Source organism: Ostrinia nubilalis, chromosome 7 (assembly GCF_963855985.1).
Source record: "Ostrinia nubilalis chromosome 7, ilOstNubi1.1, whole genome shotgun sequence".
NCBI classification, from domain to species: domain Eukaryota; kingdom Metazoa; phylum Arthropoda; class Insecta; order Lepidoptera; family Crambidae; genus Ostrinia; species Ostrinia nubilalis.
The window spans coordinates 9,173,366-9,197,555 of NC_087094.1; the positions used below are offsets into that span (position 1 = coordinate 9,173,366).

At 41.0% G+C, this 24,190-nt stretch overlaps 1 protein-coding gene and 1 long non-coding RNA gene across 2 annotated transcripts in view; both read left to right on the forward strand.

The window, feature by feature from the left end:
* LOC135073486 (MAP kinase-activating death domain protein) overlaps positions 1 to 12,316 on the forward strand; it is a 35,783-nt gene extending 23,467 nt beyond the window's left edge. The window contains exons 28-44 of the mRNA XM_063967671.1: positions 318 to 532; positions 950 to 1,108; positions 1,364 to 1,625; positions 2,371 to 2,498; positions 3,195 to 3,320; positions 4,192 to 4,351; positions 4,430 to 4,767; positions 4,927 to 5,068; positions 5,464 to 5,591; positions 6,010 to 6,135; positions 6,349 to 6,390; positions 9,147 to 9,219; positions 9,329 to 9,375; positions 10,651 to 10,859; positions 11,189 to 11,474; positions 11,575 to 11,946; positions 12,194 to 12,316. Of these exons, the coding sequence (XP_063823741.1) occupies positions 318 to 532; positions 950 to 1,108; positions 1,364 to 1,625; positions 2,371 to 2,498; positions 3,195 to 3,320; positions 4,192 to 4,351; positions 4,430 to 4,767; positions 4,927 to 5,068; positions 5,464 to 5,591; positions 6,010 to 6,135; positions 6,349 to 6,390; positions 9,147 to 9,219; positions 9,329 to 9,375; positions 10,651 to 10,859; positions 11,189 to 11,474; positions 11,575 to 11,946; positions 12,194 to 12,316 (2,936 nt within the window). The remainder of the gene's footprint in view (positions 1 to 317; positions 533 to 949; positions 1,109 to 1,363; positions 1,626 to 2,370; positions 2,499 to 3,194; positions 3,321 to 4,191; positions 4,352 to 4,429; positions 4,768 to 4,926; positions 5,069 to 5,463; positions 5,592 to 6,009; positions 6,136 to 6,348; positions 6,391 to 9,146; positions 9,220 to 9,328; positions 9,376 to 10,650; positions 10,860 to 11,188; positions 11,475 to 11,574; positions 11,947 to 12,193) is intronic.
* Positions 12,317 to 18,414: 6,098 nt separating this feature from the next.
* LOC135073603 (uncharacterized) lies at positions 18,415 to 20,928 on the forward strand. Its single transcript, XR_010257656.1, has 2 exons — positions 18,415 to 18,480; positions 19,043 to 20,928. It is a non-coding gene; the product is annotated as an uncharacterized LOC135073603 (long non-coding RNA).
* The last annotated feature ends 3,262 nt before the right edge of the window (positions 20,929 to 24,190 follow it).

Sequence of the window (24,190 nt, forward strand, 5' to 3'; positions counted from 1 at the left end):
TGTTAGGGTATTTCTCTATTGAGCTACACGTTCCTGACTTAAAAAATGAAATGATAAAGTCGACACGAAAATTTACTTTTCGGAAATTACGTCATATCGAACGCCAGGGCCACCTGTGGGTGCTTGACGGAGCCTATGACGTAGAAGCCTATGAAGCTCAGTCTTGTGGCAGTAAGTGAATAGTCAACACGCCTTTAGAAACTGTAGCGCGTCCTATATTGTGTTTGAAATTAACACTTTTACGTATCGAGTCTTAAGTTTAGATATGCGTATCAAGATTTAGCAATTCGCTTATTTATTCGAATCAAATTTAACAGGCAAGCAAGTGAAGCCAGCCGAAAGCCCCCGCTCTGCTCCGCCGGGGCCGCAATCGTCGACACCTCTATCGGCGACGTTCGGGCCTTTCTCGCAAGGAGCGCGGGGCTTGGTGCAGCGCACGCCGCTCATACGCCACGCCCCGCCCACTACCGCGTCATCACCGCCTGCCACTAGACCTTCGGCTAATTCCGAAAACCAGGCCTTCCTCAATGATGTGAGTATATCACTTACAATCGGTGAGATATTCTCGTTATTCTTAAGTCACGCCCACTGCAACTTCAGCTGCTTCTGGTAATGGGTGGAAAAGTCCCTGGAACTGGATCTACACCGCGGGGGCAGCAAGCGTCGACGCCGCTATCGGAGACATACAAGTCGTTCTCGCAACGCGCGTGGACTTATACACTTGGCAGCCTTGCCATGCCATGTTCGAAATAAATAATTATGAAAAGAGTTCTACTGTTAACGATGTTTTGTAGATCTGCTCTCCGGTGCAGCGGTGGCTTGTCAGGTTATTACATTAAATACTCCGATATACTCGTAACGTATACGATGAAAAGCAGAATATTTTACATTACAGCCTCCTTCAGTCCATTCCACAATTTATTATTTGACCGTGAATTTCTCTTGTTAGTTGGTGCAACACGTATTGGAGGGTGAAGGCGTTGGGTGGCTGAAACTCAACCGCTTAAAGAAGTTGATGGAAGACGAGTCCTACCGCAATATGGTGCTAAGCAAGCTGAACAGAAACTTTAATAGGAAAGCCACGCCGAACGACAAGGTTGATGACGTGGTAAGTGTTTTGTAGCTAGTATTAGATAGAATACTACAATAATGTATTTACAGCGAGATTAAAAAAGTTATCACTCAGCCAAGTACCACACATGGCTTGACTCATGCGACATTCTTCTCATAATATTTTTAAACTTCTTCGTTACCGCCTGTATAACAGAACTAATAAAGCATAGATTTTTATCATAAGGAATATCATCGACCTAAAATCAACTCATTTGTGATCCTCTTAATTAATTCCACCAAAATTTTCCAGTTCGTCAGCAAGCCCGTCTGGAAAGGGATGCTCAAAGTTCTCCAAGCTGTCGTCCACGGTCTCGAACACACATACTCTAACTTCGGGCTAGGCGGCATGGCTTCGGTGTTCCAACTGGCAGAGATGGCTCACACGCACTACTGGAGCAAAGAGCTGGCAGGACTTGAACACGGCGGGCTAGCCGGCCTCGGGGACCATTATGGAAGGCACGAGCTGGAGACGCCGTCAACATCGCCGTCATCTAGGAAGAGCTCCCAGACAGGTATAGTCAAACTTCGGACTAGGCAGCATGGCGTCGGTTTTTTTTTCCGAAAACAGGTGTAGTCCCAACCTCGGTCTAGGCGGCATGGCGTCAGTGTTCCAACTGGCAGAGATGGCTCACACCCACTACTGGAGCAAAGAGCTGGCAGGACTTGAACATGGCGGGCTGGCCGGGCTCAGGGACCATTATGGAAGACATGAGTTGGAGACGTCGTCTAGGAAGAGCTCCCAGACAGGTATAGTCAAACTTCGGACTAGGCGGCATGGCGTCAGTTTTTTCCGAAAACATTTGTAGTCCCAACCTCGGTCTAGGCGGCATGACGTCGATGTCCCAATTACCAGAAAGGGCGCACACGCACTACTGGAGCAAGGAATTGACCGGGCTTGAGCACGGCAGGCTTACGTATTTCGCCGTCGTCTAGGAAGAGCTCGCAGACATGTACAGTAATTACAAAGTTCAAAAGGCAGAAGTCGAATGACGACCACGGAACGTGGACCCACTCGATGGACCAGTGATCTAGTGAAAGTCGCGGGAAGCATCTGGGTGCTGGTAGCGCATAACTGGTTGTGGAGATCCGTGGGAGAGGCCTTTGTCCAGCAATTGCGCCTGCTCTAAATAATCGATTATCAAAATCAATTGGGTATCTATCTATCTAAATATGAAATTCACGTAAATATTTTGTTTTTCTCTTTTTTTTAAAATTATTTTAAAAGCGAATTGATAATATTTTTTGTATTTGGTTTAGATGTCCCTATAGTGAACTACCCCGAAATGGATTCGAACGACACTCAAAGCACCACAGAGATGTTCAAAGACATGTTGAACCAAAAGAGAAATCTTCTGTTCAGCAAGTTGACATCCTTCGAGTCCGATGTGAGTATTCTTATTAATTTTACACAAATTATTGTTGTGTAACTGTTGCATGGTAATTAATTTGGTTTATACGTGTGTATTGATGTTCAAAGTGTATAACCATTCTCTTGAGCATGAACGCAGTGTCCTCACTATGTGTATTCTTATGCTCACTTATTTTTAATAATACCTATTGCTGGTACTTAATATTACTAACGTTTATTTTATTGCAAAAATATATAATTCTTCCGTAATTTTAATTGCCTTTAATGACAATCTTAAACTATTTATTCGAACTAAATTCTGTAATTGTCTGTACAATACATTTAAATTATTTTCCTAAAAACTATTCTGTATAAATACCACAACAAATATTTATATTTATGATGTTGCTGATATATTTTCTAAATATTGTATCCAAATTCCATATGATTTGCTGCTATTCTTCCAAAGTGGCAGCATGCACCTATGACTCTTGATATCTTATGTGTTTTGAAGTCGTTGTCTCCCCTATTTCCGAGGAGCTGATGTCCATTCAACGGTTGAGTAAAAAGTATGACTTGAAAATAAATTGGTACTAATAATTTAGTCGCGTTAATAAAATTTGTGAATTAATGAAATTCCTCGCTTTTCAAAATTAACACTTATTCGATTCGGATAAAGTCGGGTTTAGTAGAGCCATCCGGCAATGTGTAAAGGGCCCTTTGTGCGTGGCAGGCCGCGCCCTCGTCGGACTGCTCGGCCGACGAGAGCGGCTCGATCACCACCAACCGAGTCAATCTGTACGACCACCGCGCCTCGTTTAAGTCCAACCTCTCTGACACTGATGTCATGTTCCTCAATGTAAGTCCTAGTGCGTGTCGTGTCCTAGCTTATACCCATACCACAACGACGATCTGCCCATCGGAACGAAGATATAGAAGTAGCAATGACCCTTGTCGATGATGCTCCCGAAAATCATACGCTGTGTCAGCACATTTTGACAAGGTTTTAAGGGTAACTTAGAATATCGTTATTTTGTATCGATTATTATAGTTCGATTGTGCAAAAATCGCTTCTATATCAAACTATTACTACGATGGGTATATCGCTCGTCGGGTGCTGACATAATTATTCATTCAATTTATACTATTAGTCAAGTGTTATAAGACATTTTTTCTTGGTACATAATTATTTACCGAGAAGAATATAGAGCTAATAAATACTAGATCAGAGTATAAATTGAAATAATTAAGTAGTAATCCATGAAATATGTAGAATAAATGACAGCTATTTGTTGTGTGACTGTGCCTTAGTCCCTTATCGTAGTTACTGTCCGCTTAAGCAATCGACAAATGGCCATACGAATTGGCAATATTTTTGAAAAACAAAAATCACACAGGCTATTTGTCTAATGTAAATTAGTCTTGCATGGTAATTAATGCCTTCACTGATATAAATGTAAATGATGTTGTCAATAATTATCCGTAAGTAAAATTCACTTACAAACATACATTACTAATACAGAAACACAAACCATATCGTGACTGTAAGCAAAATGATAATGGAACATCCGACGAAGTATTCAACTTTGTACAATAGCCTGTAAAATAAAGAATAACATTTAATTGGCGGCGACAGTAATATAATCATCATTACAAACACGCTAATACTTTGCACGTAGTTGCTATTGCTATGTAGAACTTATCTTTTAAAGAAATACGCTTCAATTCAGGTTGGCCGGGCTGCAAATGCTTCTGGAAAACCTCGCGCAGCCAGTGTATTCTCTTCCAAGTCCTCGCTCAGTGGGTATAGACCACCTGTGGGCGTTCCCACCACGTCACCTCTCACCTCACCCGATACTGCAAGGACTTACCTCTACCAAGGACTTATTGGTAAATAATTATTGGCAAATACACTTAAACGATTCTATAAAGAAGACACAATTACTTGACTGTATCCTTCCTTTATAGGGAAAGAGAGGTCGAATTTATGGGACCAAATGCAGTTTTGGGAAGACTCGTTTTTGGACGCGGTGAGCCAAGAAAGGGACATGATTGGCATGGACCAAGGTGCTAACGAAATGATGGAGCGGTATAAATGTCTGAGCGAGACGGAAAGAAAACGTCTCGAGCATGAGGAGGATAGACTTCTGTCAACTGCGCTGTATAATTTGACAGCAGCGTTGGTGTTGTTCGGAGTCGAGCCTGACATAGTGCGGAACAAAGTACGTCGGTTGCTCGCTAAGAGTCACATTGGGCTGGTATACAGCCAGGAAGTTAATCACCTTCTCGATGTTGTGCATACTTTGGTAAGTCTTTTGGTCTATTGACACGAATTTATTCCTTTTTCAATCTGTTATTGTCACATTACAACTGAGCTCGTCCTTGAATGTGTCAAAGGCTGGATTACATTACATCCCATCATATTATCTATGGTCGTATATTTTTCATCATGTCTCTAATTACAGCACGGCAATGATATCGAGCTAAAGCCGCTTGGCTCGCGGCAGCTGCGGCGAGCGTCATTCACGGTGCATGAGGGTGACGCCAGCGGAGAGCTGCGGTTCATCGAAGTGCGAGACGACGGCCTCGTGCTGCGTTCCACGCAAGGTACGCCATGCTATGTGCCTCGTATAGTTAGCCTTACGAAGCCACTTGCTATGATACTGTTTGGTGGCAGCAGCGGCGCGCGTCGTTCACTATGCACCAAATCCCATGAGGCTGAATAGCCCCACAATGGCACTCGATTACAGTGCACGAAAGCGACGCTAACATGATATCTTGCTGCGTTATGCCGCGTCTACGCATTTGGACTAAGGCTTTAGGTTACCAGAGAATAATAAGCGTAGGTGGATGGATTTGTATCCCTGTAGCTTTCACATCAATTAAAATCAACAATTATTATTAACATTTTCACACTGCAGAGGAATATGGATACTGAACTTCAGAGGACTAAAGATGCTTTTGCTTCTCTTGGAACTTAACAACTATCTTCTTATTTTCAGGTACCATCATAGAACGTTGGTGGTACGAGCGGCTGGTGAACATGACGTACAGTCCAAAAATACGAGTTTTGTGCCTTTGGAGGAAGAATGGCGGTCAGACGCAACTTCATAAATATTACACCAAAAAGGTAAAGTTTCTACTTTTATCTTGTCCTAAATATATGATTGTATTACGTGGGTTTCACCACAGTAGTCCAGCAGTGGTGGGGTTCGAATCTACGTTCCTCTGATCCCGAGTCTGCCAGGCCGATACTGACACCGTTGGGCTAATTTCTCCAACAGCCTCCTGCAGAGTGTCGCGGCGAGGTTGGACGTGGACAGTGCCATCGTGCAGCACTGGACACGCGTCCATCTTACTAAAGACACCAAATTGTCATTCTTTAATTTTATGTTTAGGTTATTGTGTGATTTACTAACCATAGTTTATAAGACCTTTGTTACTAACACTTTTATGGGCTATGCCTGAAATAAATACCTTTTATTTTATTTTATTTTTATTTTTATTTACCTGATGATGATGACGATGTTATTTGTGATTGTTTCCAGTGCAAAGCGCTGTACTACTGCATCAAAGAGGCCATGGAGAAGAGCGGCCGGCGCCAGGACGCGGCTGAGCTCGGCGGGGAGTTCCCCATACAGGACTGCGCCTCGGGCGAGGGCGGCCTCATACAGGTGCCGCATTTACAACTTTATTGCCTTGATTTAAGGTCGAAAATCAATAAACAACTAACTTGCTATTCTGGTTTCTGGTTAACCTTTTGAACTCTATTTGATCGACTTAAAGTCTAAAAGAAAAAAAATCCGTTGCACATTTTCCTAATCATTCACCAAATTATTCTGAAGTGGTTATGACGAAATGTTCATACATTATTTTAACTTTCAAAGGTGTGCATGGAAGGCGTCGGACTCCTATTCCACCACAGCAAGGTACGTCCCCCCGCTTTTTATGTGTTTAAATTTTTGTCGGCTTACTATGCTATTGCTATGATATACCAAAACGTTCCAATTATACTATAAAATTAAGTTTTGGTATTATCATATGAAAATCGATCAGGTAAGGTGTCTGTCAATGTCTCTGCTTAATTTGGATATCTCTTGGTACGGATTACTTGTAGAGTGACGTACAAGCGATTGTACGGCAGTCTACGGGAGGGGCCAGCGCTCTGCGGGGCAATGCTTCAGTCTCAATATTGTATCGGTGCCGTTAGCGCATTGTTTACATTACGAAGCTTCATCATCCGACGAAGACATTGATACATACTGATTGATAACATCATCAATAACCAGCTATACAATATACGCTGTCTCGATTACAGCTGTAGCTTAACTATTTTATAGACAATCCCCAGATATTTAATTACATATCAGTTGGTCTATGAATAAACCCTAGTATTTATACCCGAATGCAAGGACCACTCAAATTTTCCTATTTCGATTTATCTTGATATATTTTTTTATTAATTTATTTATTGAAATATATGTATTTCTGTATTCGAATTTAAATACATTTGGACATTTTAGTTCACATAAAGTATCGTCTTCGAACGATTTTGCATTTCCTAATTATTTAATTAATTTATTGGTATACAGCTTATGTCGAATTAAGATCCAGTATTTTGCCCTTCGATATCTTTCTCTATTACTAATTCGATGTAATAGCTTAGATTTTTTACATTTTAAGGTAACCGTTGTCCATCTGATTTTCGTATACCTACTCCATACAGTCTGTGCATGCGCTACTTGTTGCATCGTCGCTGGAGCGGCGGGCGCGCGGCGTAGGAACTTTTGAGATGGTCCTTGGCACGCCTCGGCCGCCCTCAACTAATCTCTTCTTTTTGTCTGTTCTACTCTTCCCGGACACGCCGAACCCGCTGCGCTAAAGGATTTCGAGGTACACAGTGGTTCATTCACTAGTAATGGCGACCTTTACGACCTTTATGATCTCTGTCACGGTCACCGTGAGACGCGCTACTGGCGATGATCGTTCGAGGTCGTAGGGCTTTACTTGTAGTTTTGAGGCTTACCGATTGTTTTAGCCGTTGTTAGCGTTGTATTAGTTCTCCCGAGTGCGGCGAGCGCCGATGCGCGCGGTCGTGCATGCACATAGACGCCCTTTGTTTATTATCTGTTTATATTATCGCACCCGACAGCTTGCATTCGTTAACGTGGATCGTCCGGCGAGCGGTCTCGATATTAGCGCCCGCACTGTGCGGAGATTTAGTTCGTTCTCCCCTGTCACCCGGAACACGAGCGTCGCGTCGCTAGCTAAGACGCGGTCACGAGGTCAGTCGTAGAGCACTCGCCATCTCACAAGTTCTGTGCGGGCCGGCCGTACTCCCCCCGCGTCACTCCGCTGCCAGTACCGCCTCGTCGCCTCGTCGCGTCGCTCCTCACCCGCCGACTCCAATTGTTTTAATTCAACTCAGAAACGCATCGCGCATTCGATTTCAATTTAACTTGCACACGATGCGGTCGCTCGATGACGTATTAAAGTTTTTGTCGTTGAATTACAAACTGGTGTGCGACGTTCGGTGCACTAGCCACGGGACCGACCGCCAAGCCGAAGTGGCTAGTGGACCGAGGCCCAGTCTGCACTGTGCTGTTGGCATGGCATGTTGCATGAACGCATGAAACGCTTGCAGTTTTAGATTTGGAACTGACTACCTATAAATCTTGTTTAGATTAATTTGTCTACAGTAAACCAAAGTCTTAACTATTGAGCATGTAAATAATGTGTAACTCTTCTTATTTAATTTCGATTAAATATATTTTATTAGTCGAGTAAACATGTCAGATCCAAATAACAAATATTATGTTTAAGTAGATTGTTCCTCATTTTTAGAGAAAATCATTTACTTACACGTTACAAAATAGTAAAATAATAGCAACAAATATTACACATGAACACATTTTGTTAGTGGCTGTAAAAATGTCGATATATGAATATTAGTTGAATGTGAAAAATGTATGTTTATTTTATTTTTTATCTTCTTTACTTAAAAAACATACAGCTTAAATGTTAAACAGATAGCATAGTAAAAATGTGTCACCTACTCGTATTATTTACTTAATTGTGTTTGTTATAAACGGCGTTGAAGAATTCTTAAAATATTTGTTCAAATGTTGAAAATGTAGTGGGCTGATTTTTTTTTATTATACAAGGGTACATTAAAATCTATGCAAAAACATAAATCTTATCTTGGTGTAAATTTTCGAGATTAATTTGTTAAAATAAATTGCGACAAGACAGCGAATGTAAAATTATCGGCTTAATATGCTCCTATTAATTAAAGACATGATATTAACTATTGAGATCACACTGCGAAGTTGTGATGTACAAGCCCCGATGCTTATTTTCCATTTCTATTTATTTTTTTATGTTTGCTTCTGGCCGTGTTTTGACTTTATACATTTAGAATGCATGAGTTGTGATTAGGGTTTAGGTATTCGCAATAAATTTATTTAGGGTAGTTAATGAAATATAAATGTTTTGTAAGTAATTTAATTGAGTAGGTACTAATAATTCAAATAAATTATGTAATACAATTCAGTGTTTTTGATGCTTTGAATTAGATAACTAATTTGGTTAGCAGAAAAAACGTATGCATTATAGACTACTTAAATGACATACATTAAAATTAGTTTTATACAGGTTTGTACATCATGATTTTTTTGTGTTTCAGTTTTTTGTGCGGCTTGATCACATTAGAAAATGCTTCACACAGAATGGCGGTATCTTCGTTTTAGAAGAATTTAGTAAGTACTTTTATTTTGTCATTTATATCACTAACTTTTCTTTCTGGGATATATTTACTAAGAACTGTTGAAATCGCACTTCTTAACCATATGTCCACTTGTCTTTCAGATCCAAAAACCAGGCAAATTATCCAGAGAAAGTACAAATCCATTATGGCAAGTAACAAATATTTTGTGATCTGTTTTGTTTTTTATTTTTGTTTCTGTTGTTCATTTACCTTCGTGTCTTATGTTGTAGGCAGAGAAAGTAGTGCTTGACCTCCATCGTTTCTTCTCCATATGGCTTTCTCGGTACTATGTCCAGACCAATGGAACTGAACTGAATTATGCACCTTACGTTTCATAGCCCATACCGATGTATGTACACTGTTTTTTGTTTTGTTTTTGCATGTTTTTCCCGCTTTTCTTCCTCAAATATCTTTTTCTAAACTCTGTATTTTTTCATTACATATTTTATCTTTCTTTTCAAGTGATTCATTTAAGTACTTTATTTAAAATATATTTACGTACGTACTAACCAGGCTGTGAGTATGTTTTATGATTAATCTGAAGTTTAATATTTTACATACATATTTTATTTTTAAAAAACTGTAGTAATATTACTAACCCCATTTTTAAGATAGTGTGGGTTTAGCTTTTGATAAATAGGGCGTTTTAAAAGGCTTAATTTAATTTAAAAAAAATGTTTTTATAATTAATTATTAAATGCTTGATTCCTTGATTCGTTACAGTGTTATTTATACAGTATGCTTAAGTCAAAGGTTTCGTAAAAGTGATTAAAAAAAGACCAACGTAAAAAATTACACTACATTTTCTTAGATCCTGAATAATTAATTTCAGAGAGTGGAATGTGGAGAATGTAATAACCACCTATCACGCTAGCTTACTGTATGACTAATTACGCTGTGATATAACTAAGTATTAACCGCGTAGATAATGATCGGGATCAAATATCGCGTAAGCTGAGGGTCTTAATAATTAAATTGAGAATAAAAAATGATTGGATCCCATTTATTTCTGCGAAGGTTGAATCCTTAAACTTTTTTCTAAAACGCTTTGTATTTAAATATTATTATGTATATTTACAATAAGTTAAACTTAAATAAATACTTAGCCTTATTATTTTGAACGGTGTACCCAAATCTCTAATATCTAATATGGTAAGTATGTTCAATGACACCACCACCTCAACTGATATAATTTTTATGCGCTGTTTTTTTATGGTAACAATACTTTACTTTTTTTACTATGACATTATTATAAACGCATCGGAAGAATTTTACACTCACCTGAATTGAATATTCGTTATTACAGACAGAGAGGTAGTTTAGAATAAATAATTACACAAGAACAAACCTGTTCACGATAACATACACAACCACAACCGAAACATCCACACACACTGTATAACATCAGCCCGGGGTATTACAGGCGGACCAAATATGCTACGCGGTGTTGTGCGTGTTCTCTTACTTCGCGGCGGGGCAGGAGCAGAAGAAGGCCATCCTGGAGCAGGCGGCCCGCGTGCCCCCCGCGCCGCACCTCGCGCCGCCCCGCGCCTCCCACGCCTCGCACTCCGACTCCGAGCTGTCGCCCAAGCGGACCAGTCCTCAGGTCAGTCTTAGCAAAGATACTGAAGTGTAAGCTAAGCAGTCTTCTGGAACTTCGTGGCGGGACAAGAACAGAAGAAAGCCATCTTGAAGCAGGCGGGTAGGGTGCCTCCCACGCTACGCACTCCGACTCCGAGCTGTCGCCCAAGTGGACCAGTCCTCAGGTCAGGCTTAGAAAAGACACTTAAAGTGTATACAGCGTGGTATTCTCGTACTTCGCGGTGGGACAGGAGCAAAAGAAAGCCATCTTGAGCAGGCGGCGAGGGTGCCTTCTATGCTTCGTACTCCCGACTCCGAGCTGTCGCCCAAGAGAACCAGTCCTCAGGTCAGTCTAACAAAAGACTCTAAAGTGTATACAGCGTGGTATTCTCGTACTTCTCGGTGGGACAAGAGCAGAAGAAAGCCATCTTGGAGCAGGCGGCGAAGGTGCCTCCCACGCCTCGCACTCCGACTCCGAGCTCTCCCCTAAGAGGACTAGTGCTCAGCTCAGTCTTACAAAAGATACTAAAGTGTATGCTAAGCAGTCTTCACGAACTTCGCGGCGGGTCCGGAGCAGAAGAAGGCCATCTTAGAGTAGGCGGCCAGGGTGCCCCCCGCGCCTTTCACGCCGACTCCGAGCTGTCGCCCAAAAGGACTAGTCCAGAGGTCAGGCTTACAAAAGATACTAAAGTGTATGTTACGTGGTCTTCTCAAACTTCGCGGCGGGGCAAAAGCAGAATAAATCCTTGTTGAAGCAGGCGGCGAGGGTGCCTCCCACGCCTCGCACTCCGACTCCGAGCTCTCGCCCAAGCGGACCAGTCCTCAGGTCGGTCTTAGAAAGATACTAAAGTGTATGTTACGTGGTCTTCTCAAACTTCGCGGCGGGGCAAGAGCAGAAGAAATCCATCTTGAAGCAGGCAGCAAGGATGCCTCCCACGCCTCGCACTCCGACTCCGAGCTGTCGCCCAAGCGGACCAGTCCTCAGGTCAGGCTTAGCAAAGATATTAAAATGTATCCTACCAGGTGTTGTGTCTTCTTATACTTCGCGGCGGGACAGGAGCAGAAGAAAGTAATATCCAGCGCCTCCCACGCCTCGCACTCCGACTCCGAGCTGTCGCCCAAGCGGACCAGTCCTCAGGTCAGTATTAGAAAGATACTTAAGTGTATGCTACGAGGTGTTGTGTCTTCTTATACTTTGTGTCGGGGCCGGAGTAGAAGAAAGCTATACTGGAGTAGGCAGTGAGAGTACCTCCCGCGCCTCACTCGCCTCGCATTCCGACTCCGAGCTGTCGCCCAAGAGGACCAGTCCTCAGGTCGGTCTTACAAAAGACACTAAAGTGAATGGTACGAGGTGTTGTGTCTTCTTATACTTCGCGGCAGGGCAGGAGCAGAATAAATCCTTGTTGAAGCAGGCGGCGAGGGTGCCTCCCACGCCTCGCACTCCGACTCCGAGCTCTCGCCCAAGCGGACCAGTCCTCAAGTCGGTCTTACAAAAGACACTAAAGTGAATGGTACGAGGTGTTGTCTTCTTATACTTCTCGGCGGGACAGGAGCAGAAGAAAGCTATATCCAGCGCCTCCCACGCCTCGCACTCCGACTCCGAGCTGTCGCCCAAGAGGACCAGTCCTCAGGTCAGTCTTAGAAAAGATACTAAAGTGTGTGCTACGCGGTGTTGTGTCTTCTTATACTTCGCGGCGGGACAGGAGCAGAAGAAAGCTATATCCAGCGCCTCCCACGCCTCGCACTCCGACTCCGAGCTGTCGCCCAAGAGGACCAGTCCTCAGGTCGGTCTTACAAAAGACACTAAAGTGAATGGTACGAGGTGTTGTGTCTTCTTATACTTCGCGGCGGGACAGGAGCAGAAGAAAGCTATATCCAGCGCCTCACACGCCTCGCACTCCGACTCCGAGCTGTCGCCCAAGCGGACCAGTCCTCAGGTCAGTCTTAGAAAGATACTAAAGTGTAAGCTAAGCAGTCTTCTCGAACTTCGTGGCGGGGCAGGAGCAGAAGAAAGCTATATCCAGCGCCTCCCACGCCTCGCACTCCGACTCCGAGCTGTCGCCCAAGAGGACCAGTCCTCAGGTCGGTCTTAGAAAGATACTAAAGTGTATGCTTAGAGATGGGTTTGTAGCCAGCTAGTTTGGATAATAACTGATTATTATCTATTAATAGCCATTATTAGCCATCCATTGGCTAGTAACCCTGCTATTAATAGTTTCTTACGTTTTTTCTTCCACCTTTAAAATCAAATCAATATTAAAATCAAATATTACTCAAAGAAACAAAAAAGAACTAAAATATTAAAAAACATCAATGTAATTTATATAAACGACATTGTAGTTAAAAAGAATCTAAATATATAAAAGGAGAAACTGACCGACTTAGTGACAGATCAACGCACAGCCTAAACGGCTAAACGTAGGCACTTGAAATTTGGAAGGGACGTAGCTTAAATACCGTAGAGGTGCACTGAGAAAGGAATTACCAAAATTACCAAGGGAACGGGAATTAGCGGGAAAATCCTTTTGTATGAAAAATCTAAACCGCTTAAGTTAGACGCTTGAAATTTGGCATGTAGGTACATTAGTGAACTTAAACCTTAGTTACAACAAGGAATTCCCGAAATTCCCACGGGAACGGGAATTAGCGGGAAAATCCTTTTGTATGAAAAATCTAAACCACTTAAGTCAGACGCTTGAAATTTGGCATGTAGGTACATTAGTAAACTTAAAGCTTAGTTACAACAAGGAATTCCCGAAATTCCCACGGTATTGGGAATTAACTGGAAAATCCTTTTGTATGAAAAAAGTAAACCGCTTAAGTTACACGCTTGAAATTTGGCATATAGATACCTTAGTAAACTGAAAGCTTAGTTACAACAAGGAATTCCCGAAATTCCCACGGGAACGGGAATTAGCGGGAAAATGCTTTTGTATGAAAAATCTAAACCGCTTAAGTTAGACGCTTGAAATTTGGCATGCAGGTACCTTAGTAAACTTAAAGCTTAGTTACAACAGGATTTTCCAAAATTCCCACGGGAACGGGAGTTAGGAAAAAACATTTGTATGACAAAATCTGACAAAATCTAAACCGCGTAAGATAGATGAAGGGGGTAAAACGGGATCCACGCGTACGAAGTCGCGGGCAGCCGCTAGTGCTTAATAACAGGAGATACTAAAAAAATACATAAAATACCCAGAAAATGTCAATAAATAATAAAAACTCAGATATTTTTTGACTTTTTTTATCGATAAAAATAGGTTTAGTAGTTCCGCCTATTTTCATATGTGCACTTTCTCAAGACTCATACTGTACTAGCGGCCGCCCGCGACTAGGTACGCGTGGATCCCGTTTTACCCCCTTCATCTATCTTACGCGGTTTAGATTTTTTCATACAAATGGTTTTTTCCCGCTGATTCCCATTCCCGTTCCCGTTGGAATTTTGCAATATCCTGTTGTAATTAAGCTTTAAGTTTACTAATGTACCTGCATGCCAAATTTCAAGCGTGTAACTTAAGCGGTTTAGATTTTTCATACCAAAGGATTTTCCCGCTAATTCCCGTTCCCGTAGGAATTTCGGGAATTCCTTTCTTAGTGCACCTCTACGGTACCTAAGCTACGTCCCTTCCAAATTTCAAGTGCATACGTTTAGCCGTTTAGGCTGTGCGTTGATATGTCACTAAGTCAGTCAGTTTCTCCTTTTATATATTTAGACTAGCGGCCGCCCGCGATTTCGTACGCGTGGATCCCGTTTTAGCCCCTACATATATCTTACGCGGTTTAGATTTTTTCATACATTTTTCTTTTCCCGCTAACACCCGTTCCCGTGGGAATTTTGCAATATCCTCTTGTAACTAAGCTTTGAGTTTACTAAGGTACCTGCATGCCAAATTTCAAGCGTCTATCTTACGTGGTTTAGATTTTTTCATACAAATGTTTTTTCCCGCTAACTCCCGTTCCCGTGGGAATTTTGCAATATCCTCTTGTAACTAAGCTTTAAGTTTACTAAGGTACCTGCATGCCAAATTTCAAGCGTCTAACTTAAGCGGTTTAGATTTTTCATACAAAAGGATTTTCCCGCTAATTCCCGTGCCCGTGTGAATTATGGGTATTCCTTTCTTAATGCACCTCTACGGTACCTAAGCTACGTCCCTTCCAAATTTCAAGTGCTAAATTTGTAAACTATGAAGGGAAATGTTTAATCATTAGTATAACATTAATAGCAGGGTTACCATCTGAAATCGGCTATTATTGGCTATTAATGGCTAATAACTGCTTTTAATCCGTTACTAGCCAATTGCTATTAATCGGATTATTAGCACTTACCCATCTCTATCAGTATGCTAAGCAGTCTTCTCAAACTTCGTGGCAGGGCAAGAGCAGAAGAAAGCTATACTGGAGTAGGCAGTGAGAGTACCTCACGCGCCTCGCACTCCGACTCCGAGCTCTCCCCCAAGAGGACCAGTCCTCTGGTCAGTCTAACAAAGATAAGCTCTTTAAAATTACGCGATTTGAGCTGAACGTCAATCATGCCGTTTTCAAGTGTTCTTACCGCTTTCGGTCTTGCGCTCTAGAACCAAACAGAAAGCTCACGCAAGAGGAAACAGGTAACTTATAGGGAAGGCGTCTTCGCTGTGCGCTCTATCACCAAAATTATCTGCCTGATATCATAAACATCTTCACGTAACAAGTGATATTAACCTTGAATCGAGTGAGTTATTGTAGGTAGAGTTTTCTGCTCTCGAAAGCCTTGACGTTCGAGTCGACTCAGCGCTAAACGCTGAGCGTCTTTGCGCTTCTAGTGTTCAGCTAAAACCATCACAAGTTATATTCTCCAGAAATCCTAATTCCTATCCATGCCAGCCCTCTTGTATTGCTAGTTAAAAACGAAAAATATAACGATTACTTTGTTTACATACTAGGTGGAGAGAAAATCACCCGTCAACCGTGCGGGTGAGGCTCGGGCGTCGTTCGCTAAGGGCGAAGTCCCAACGGCGGTGGAGCCGCGAGAGCCACCCGACCGCACCGGCCCCGACCGGCCGCGGGACGAGCCCAGGCCGGTCGACGCGCCGCGGGACGTCCCGGACAGGCTGCGGGACGCCCCGGACAGGATGCGGGACGCCCCGGACGGGCTGCGGGACGTCCCGGACAGGCAGCCGCGGGACGCCCCGGATAGACAACCGCGCAGCTTGCCGGCCCAGCCGGAGAGGCCGCGGGAGGCGCCTGGGAGGGAGACGGAAGCTGAGGCTGTGGAGGTAAAATAGCCCTTCATTTTTCCAAGATTTTTTGATAAAATCGCTGTATTATTATTATATTAGTGTTCCTTGTACATTAGAATCATCTGTAGCCAAGTTTGTGCATACATTGTGCTTTTAAAGGTGCAAGCTCAAAATAATAATCTACGTAATGCGGCAAAGATACCGAGTATACTTTCTCTGATTTCCATTGCGGGTAAATCCATATAAAAACAAATTGCTATCTAACAGGTATCGATATCCCAATCGTTTGGTTTTGCTCACCTAACCTCAGCGTGCTTACCATGAGTTTAGATGTGCTCGTTAGTTAGTGGGTAAAAAAAATGTATTAATTATTAAGATTTTAGTTCTTGAAAGTGACTATTAGGCGGTTATCACACTGCGCCGCGCTCCGCCGCGGAGCGCGGAGCGACAGATTTAATCATTGTATGCAAGTACCTCAGTTTGTATAGAAAACACGCGCGGCACTTCACACTGACAACGCGTCCGCGCGCGTGATTATTTGTATGAAAATCACGCGCTCCGCGGCGGAGCGCGGCGCAGTGTGATAACCGCCTTAGGGGCGCTGTACAATTTGTCATACATACAATGTCATTTTTTTAAGCATTTGCACACCTAACGTAAAGTCATGGTAAGCACACAAATCTCAAGCGTACACCATATTGCTACAATAGCATAACAAATTGCAATTCGTTACGGCAGCGCGCGCGGCGGGATGGGGCGCCGCGCCGGCCGCCGCCGCCCGCGCCGCTGCAGCCGCGTCTGACGCGCGCGCACTCGCAGGCCGCGCCGCCGCGCCCGCGCGACCCGCCCGCGGTAACTAGCCTCATCCACTTTTTAGGGTTCCGTAGCCAAATGGCAAAAAACGGAACCCTTATAGATTCGTCATGTCTGTCTGTCTGTCTGTCCGTCCGTCTGTCCGTATGTCACAGCCATTTTTTTCCGAAACTATAAGAGCTATACTGTTGAAACTTGGTAAGTAGATGTATTCTGTGAACCGCATTAAGATTTTGATGCAAAAATAAAAAAATAATAATAAATATTGGGGGCTCCCCATACTTAGAACTGAAACTCAAAATTTTTTTTTTCGTCAAACACATTCGTGTGGGGTATTTATGGATAGGTCTTCAAAAATAATATCGAGGTTTCTAAAATACTTTTTTTCTAAACCGAATAGTTTGCGTAACAGACGCTTCCAAAGTGGAAAAAAGTTGGTCCCCCCCCTCTAACTTCTAAAATAAGAAAATGAAAAATCTAAAAAAAACATATGATGTCCTACATTACTATAAAAACTACCAACGAAAATTGTTTTGAACGAGATCTAGTAAGTAGTTTTTTTTAATACCTCGTAAATCGTAAACCGCTTATTACCGCGTAATCTTTCACACAAATAACTTAAATTAAAAAAAAAAAAAAAATTCATAAATCAATGGTACGGAAGCCTTTGTGCGTGAGTCCGACACGCACTTGGCCGGTTTTTGTTATTCTCTACATTAGATACAGTGTCTTCTTCTCCTTAGTCGGGCACTCTTGTCATGGTCGTGTCAGTGGTCGTGGTTGCGCTGACGAGGTACTGGTGGGGTGATGTCATCTCCGAGGGTAGCTTCCATTTCTGACGGTTAAAGGCACAACAGATAGAGAGAGCGTAGAGATACAGTGTACCTGTCTACAAAATAGTTTCTTCTTTATTCTATCACATTAGGTTATTAATTGACTTGTAAAGATAGTAAAAGTTGGTCAAAATAAATAAATAAAATTATTTTAGCTAAATTACTCCCAATCAGGGATTTATTGACACTCACTCTTTAGCCTCTGCTTAATAAATATCATATTGAATTCACAAAAGCTGTATGTAACTCCCGGCATATCTGCAGCAGCCCGGAAAAAGTGCTGGTTGCTGGATGACCTGAGTCGGTTTGAGTAAAAAGGAAGCAAACTCACACAGTGGTCTAATAAAAGGGCAAAGTGCGGAAAAAGCCGAGCTAACTCGATGGAAATCGATCCTTCTTTTCTTCGAACTCCTATGTTTTTCAGATTAATCTCGTTGCGGGTCCAATAACGGTTTAACTTCCCCCGGGCCAAAGTCGGATTCATTGGTAGGATTTTTAGCGGTCAAGCTGTTTGAAGCTGTAGATCTTGGTTACTCAGGAATTACAGCGGTCATCGGAGGGAACTTCACGCGTTAAGCCGGGTACTCATCGGGTATACATGGTTCGTAGGCGAAGCACGTACACACTATGTTTTTACAGTGCATGCAATGGTTACGGTTACAGCTCGCTAATGAGTACCAGGTTTTAACTAAGTAACTGCCGACAGATCCCGCCGCGAGTGGGCGGGGCCGCGGTGCGCGCGTCGGGCCCGCCGCCCGCGCTGCCGCCGCGCCAGCTGTCCGCCGCCGCGGACCTCGCCGGGCCCAGGTAAACTGGAACATAGGTATAATACAACTTATATTGTAGCGTTATTCATCCGATAACATTAGTGTTTGCTGATAGATAATGCAATCTTGTGAGATTTTAAACAAGATCTTTTAATAACTCTTGAGAATTACGAGACATTATTAGAACGATACACAAAATACGATTATATTTCTAGTTGACATTAAGGCTTTGACTGGAATTCAATATTGAGACCAAATCCAATCAAAACATTTATTCAGTAATTGCTAATTAGGCCCTCTCCAGGGCACTCGTACACGTCTCAAATAAGTATAGCTTGCTCTACCACCACTTCGGGATAACACGTGGATTGGTGCTGGGACAGAATCTATGACTAAGATTGAATGCTGACATTTAGAGTATTGTCTTGTGATACGGACCTTAGTATCCTCGCGAGATTGAGCGAAGGAAGAGATGAAGCTGTAGGATCTTTTTTCTTAGCTTTAACCGTAGCCTTTAGACGAACGAGATTGCATTCCTTGTAGCTGCTTTACAGCCACTGCCCTCCTACGGTATACCTAAACCCTTGGCTTTATTGATCCAGATCGTCGAGCCCGGTCCGCGCATCGCGGCAGGCGTCCGTAGGCGCGCCCTTCGCGGCGTCGAACCCGTTCACGACGCCGCGGCACGCCGAGTTCGTCATCCCGCAGAGAAACAACGTGCGCCGCTCCTCCACCACAGACAGAAACTAAACCACTTGCGCTCACTACGAGACACGAGAGTACATTGGGTAATTGACACTTAACCAATATTCGCAAACACTATTGTTTTAACTCAACTACTCCTATGCTAATAAAGAGTTACACGCACGTTGACCACTTGTTCAAAATGTAATGCAATAAAAATTTGAATAAAATATGTTATTTCCATACTAGTGTTCAACGTGCGTTTAACTTTTATTAGTAAGCCAGCTAGTTTTCAATTAACTGTAAAATTGAGTTCGAGTTGTTTTGAAAAAATTACTCACATACATTACACATCACAATATTCACTAAATAGTTGATATGAATTTTCATTTAATTTTTTCTGAATTTTCATTTCAGCGAGTGTAGTATACGTCGCTATATACCTAATTCATATATTCTACATACCGTTATATTTACGGCTAAAGTATGAAGTGATGTCAATTACCTAAGTGTTGTGTTGCGAGATATTTGTCTAATAGTGAGTACCTACGAGGCTTCAAAGCGAATTTGTTATTCGACTTTTTAATTTGATATAAGAACTACCTATAAATAAACCAAATACATACCATAATGTCTACGATCAAATTTTAAACTGATACAAAATGGGCGGTAATTTGACCTTCGCATTTTATGCCAATTTATCACTCATCGGTCGAGGGTAAAAATTAATCCATTGGTAATTTCGACTCACGGTACAGTGACACAGTCAGACAGTCACAGTAACAAAATGGGAATCTTATGTCAAATTACTTAATTGAATAAAAATCCACATCATCATCATCCGTGGCCCGTTTGCGTCGCTAACCTGTCTGTAACCATATCTGTGATTGTAAGGTGATGTATTTAGCTGGAACGGTACAAGTCATAGAAAAAAGTTGATACCAATCACAAGAAAATTTGTTTGGCGATTGTGCTAACTTATTAGTTAATTGTAATTCCCTAAAGATCCGCTAGCTAAAAGTTTACAGTTGGGCTGCTTTTGAGAAGATGCCTAGCTGGCATCGGTTTTATTAGGGTAGTAGTACTTTTTTGAGGTCACACAATATATTTGACAAATTCTCAAATTAATGAAGCGGCTGTAAAACCATTGTATTTCATTCCAGATAAATAAATTACCAATAACTTTAATCCAAATTTTATCAATTAGGTGACAGGTCTCATTTTTTATCCGATAAAAAATACTCTTCACTAGAAAAAATATGATAGCTCGTACATTTTATTTAACTATTTGGTTTTATGTAATATCTTTATTTAATTTGGGATCTGTCATCTCATTGTTATTATTAGTCAAATAAAGAATATATTACTAATATATGCCAATACATATTAATCGTTTAAAATACCTATTAAGAGAAGCGACGTGCGAAGATAGATGCACTAAAAGAACTTTAGTCTAATAAATGTTAGAGACCTGTCAGTGTTCCTTATGATGGTAATTATCGAATTTTGCCATAAGTCCTTAGTATTTTAGCCTGTTGTTAAAAAAACTACATAAACTATAAAATAATATTGCTGCTATGCAAAGATTATGAAATATTTATTTATTAGAAGTTGTGTTCATTTGTAAAATTATATATTTTTTTTGTAGAATTAGCTATAGCACTTATTATATTATGTCGCCTTCCTTAAGTATTTGTTATATTTTGATTTATAACCAATATAAAATATTATAACCCTTGGCCATAAATACACAATAAGCACTGGAATTTCCAGGAATTTGAACAATAAAATGTGTCTATAAAAACATGTTTTTCAATTTTTCCTACTATTTAATAGAACTTTATTAATATTAATAAAAATCAAGAAGTGTATAATAATAATAATAATTGTCCCGACAGTTGTCTCGACAAACGGGCTAATAGCGAAGAGCTTCGACCAACATCTAAAGAAGCTCTCGCTGGATAGCTGGCTCAAGGGTCAGATACAAAATTAAAAGGCGGTGATCCTCAGCATGGCATTCGTTGTCCGGAGGTTCCTCAGCCTGTGACCCTGACCATCGGTAGCTTGGGCCCAGTGTTGGCACTAATCAATTAATTTTTTAATAAATTAATTAATTTGATTAATTTTAATCATGATTAAATTAATCCTGATTAAAATAATCATGATTAAAAAAGTAATCATAATCATGATTACTTTGTTAATCATTAATCATTAATTTGATTAACTTGATTACCTTCTTAAATGTTCTATCGAAAATAATGTTAAAACATTGAATTCTAATATTAGATGTTTGGTTTTAGGCTACAATTCTATGACAGGTCATACCTAGATAAATATAAGGTAACCTAGACTGCCCCCCGCCCCCTTCCCTCACTGAAACTTCCGGTGCAGTCTTCCGACCTCCCGTAGGAGGATATCAGTCCACTTCCCCTACCGTTCCAGAACTTACTTGCAACCCCACACTCCCACCACCTGCCCCCCACCCCTAGCCTCCCCTGAAACTTCTGGTACGAAGTCTCCTGCACCTCCCCAACACGCAAAACCTCCTAGCTTAGCAACCCCACCTTTCTGTTGAATTGCCCACGCTTGCCCCTACCTTGGGAGGGGGGGGACTTCTCCCCTATCGTCAGCCAGCCCGCTTAACTTCTTTCCTGACACCCAATTTTGCTGGAGGATACCGGAAGAATAGAAGGAATTGTGAGACACAAAACTAGTGCGATAAGTGTTTTGAGTAGTGAAAATTGACGCAGTTTTTTGGGAAAACGACAGTACAACTCCAGATCCCCCCTTTGCTAGACATTTTATAAGTCGCGGGTACCTTTTCATACACCCCCAACCCTTTTCTTATGAAAATAGTCAAATTAACGATTAATGATTTGATTATGATTTTAATCATTAATCAGATTAACTTTTTGCCAACACTGCTTGGGCCCTGCTCCGCTGCCAGCGGATTAACTATTTTTAAGTCTTTTTTTATAATGTATTTTTATTTTTGATAATTTACATTGTAAAAAAATATTTAAAATTAAGAAAGAAAATTGAATAGAGATAATAATAATAAATACTCTTTATTGCACACCAAAGAACAGAACAGAAAGAAAAGGAACACATCATAAGGTACAACTAAGCGGTCTTATCGCTATGAAGCGATCTCTTCCAGACAACCTATCCCTTTCGGACCGCTCCAATACAATTGTGCGGGTTACAAAATCGAGATTATCTCATTAGTTTTACATCGGAAGTGGATGGGCTGAGTATCGTACGATTGTGCGGGATGCGTTCTTTCACCTCCCGTGCAATTTTTTTCCGAAGCGCAGTTGGTGAGCAGGTTACAACCTGTACAGTTCATGACTGATTGCGCTCCCCGACTTGGCGAAAGAAAGTACCTACTATGGTTTTATTTTGTAATTTTAGTAATATAAAAGTTATTGATTAGACAAATAGATAAAAATAGCATCTTTTTGTGATAACAGTGACTACTTGTAAGCAAAGACTTTGGTGTAACGGCTTAACGAACTTTACTGACACAATTGTATCGACGTGGGCCCTACAATACCTTATGCGTATTTTAAGTTTCTCATAATTATTAATTTTTCATAATTTCCGCACCATGTTTCCGATTTTAAACGACGCTACTATCGCAGAGATGCTCAATGCATCTGGGAATGAGAGCGATGACAACGACAAAAGCTAGTTTCGGCTACTTCAGATGAACTACTCCTCTTCTTCTGATGAAGGCTCAGACATTCATGACGATACATACCTCTGAGTATGCAAGCGGCATAGCAGACGAAGCCCTTCAATCGTCAACATCTTCCAGGAGATGCTGTTCATGATCCAGGAGATATTAAAACTCCATAGGAATATTTCGAGCGCTATATTTACTGTTGAGCTCATGGAACAGATGGTTTTGCCCACAAATCAATATTAAATGGCAAATACTGGTATAAAATTGAAACCTCTTTATTCCTTACGGGTTATAAATACGTTTTTCGGAATACATGCCATTGATAAAATTTCCAAAACCCTTACAATTTTGACCCTCACAATTGTACGTGGGAAGTGAAGGGCCCAGTTTGATACAATTGTTGGTATATGAATTTTCCAAGATGGCGGCGGAAAATCTGGAAAATTTTAGCAGATTCGTAATCTGCGGCCCCAAATTACCTAAAATTCATTTTCAAAATTACAAATTTCTTTCTAGTTTAAGCGCGGGTCCGAAAGGGCTATGGAGAGGACAGTTACTTAAAACAAATATGAAGGGGAAGGCGGTGTCGACACTAATGAAATAAATAATAATAAAAGGCATTAAATTAATATTCAATACATATAATTAAAACAACTGTCCTCTAAGTTGCCTGGAAGAGATCGCTTTATACCGATAAAGACCAAGGGTGGATCCGCCGATTTGATTCCGCGAGATTTATTTTACGTTTTTTGAAAAACTTTACAGGAATGCGTGCAAACTAGCTTAAACTGAAAGGTTAAGCAATGAGCTTTTTAGATCAGTGTGAGGCCCTTAGATTCAATCGTTATTTTAGAAGTAACAAGCGTCCAAATATTTTTTCACAAAATGGTAATGACGTTTTCCCAATGGTAATGATTTTATTAAAATGGTAATGATCTTATGTTAATGGTGATGACGAAATATAATTTTATAGTAATACATTAAATTAAAATAACTTGAAAACTAAAATTTAGATATAATTGTTCAGCTAAACACCAATTTTATCTATGTTATTTTCCTAGCTAAGCACGTACCTATTAAAGAATGGGTTGGAAATAAAAGTAAATGTATTCAATAATTTAATGAATTTATTGAATTTGGAACAATACGGACATTAGTTAAAATTTTTTTACGTTCCTAATATTATTCAGAATCAGAAAAAATATATATTTACACCAATGAGGATTTTGATTGAAAAATATGCCAAGCTACTCTTACTTAGACTTACACAATAGTCAACATACAAGAAATGAATAAAAAAACGTCTTTTCGTAAACTAATAAAAAACCTTCTCATTTAAAAACAAAGCTTAAAGAACAATGGGACAAAACGTCCCCAG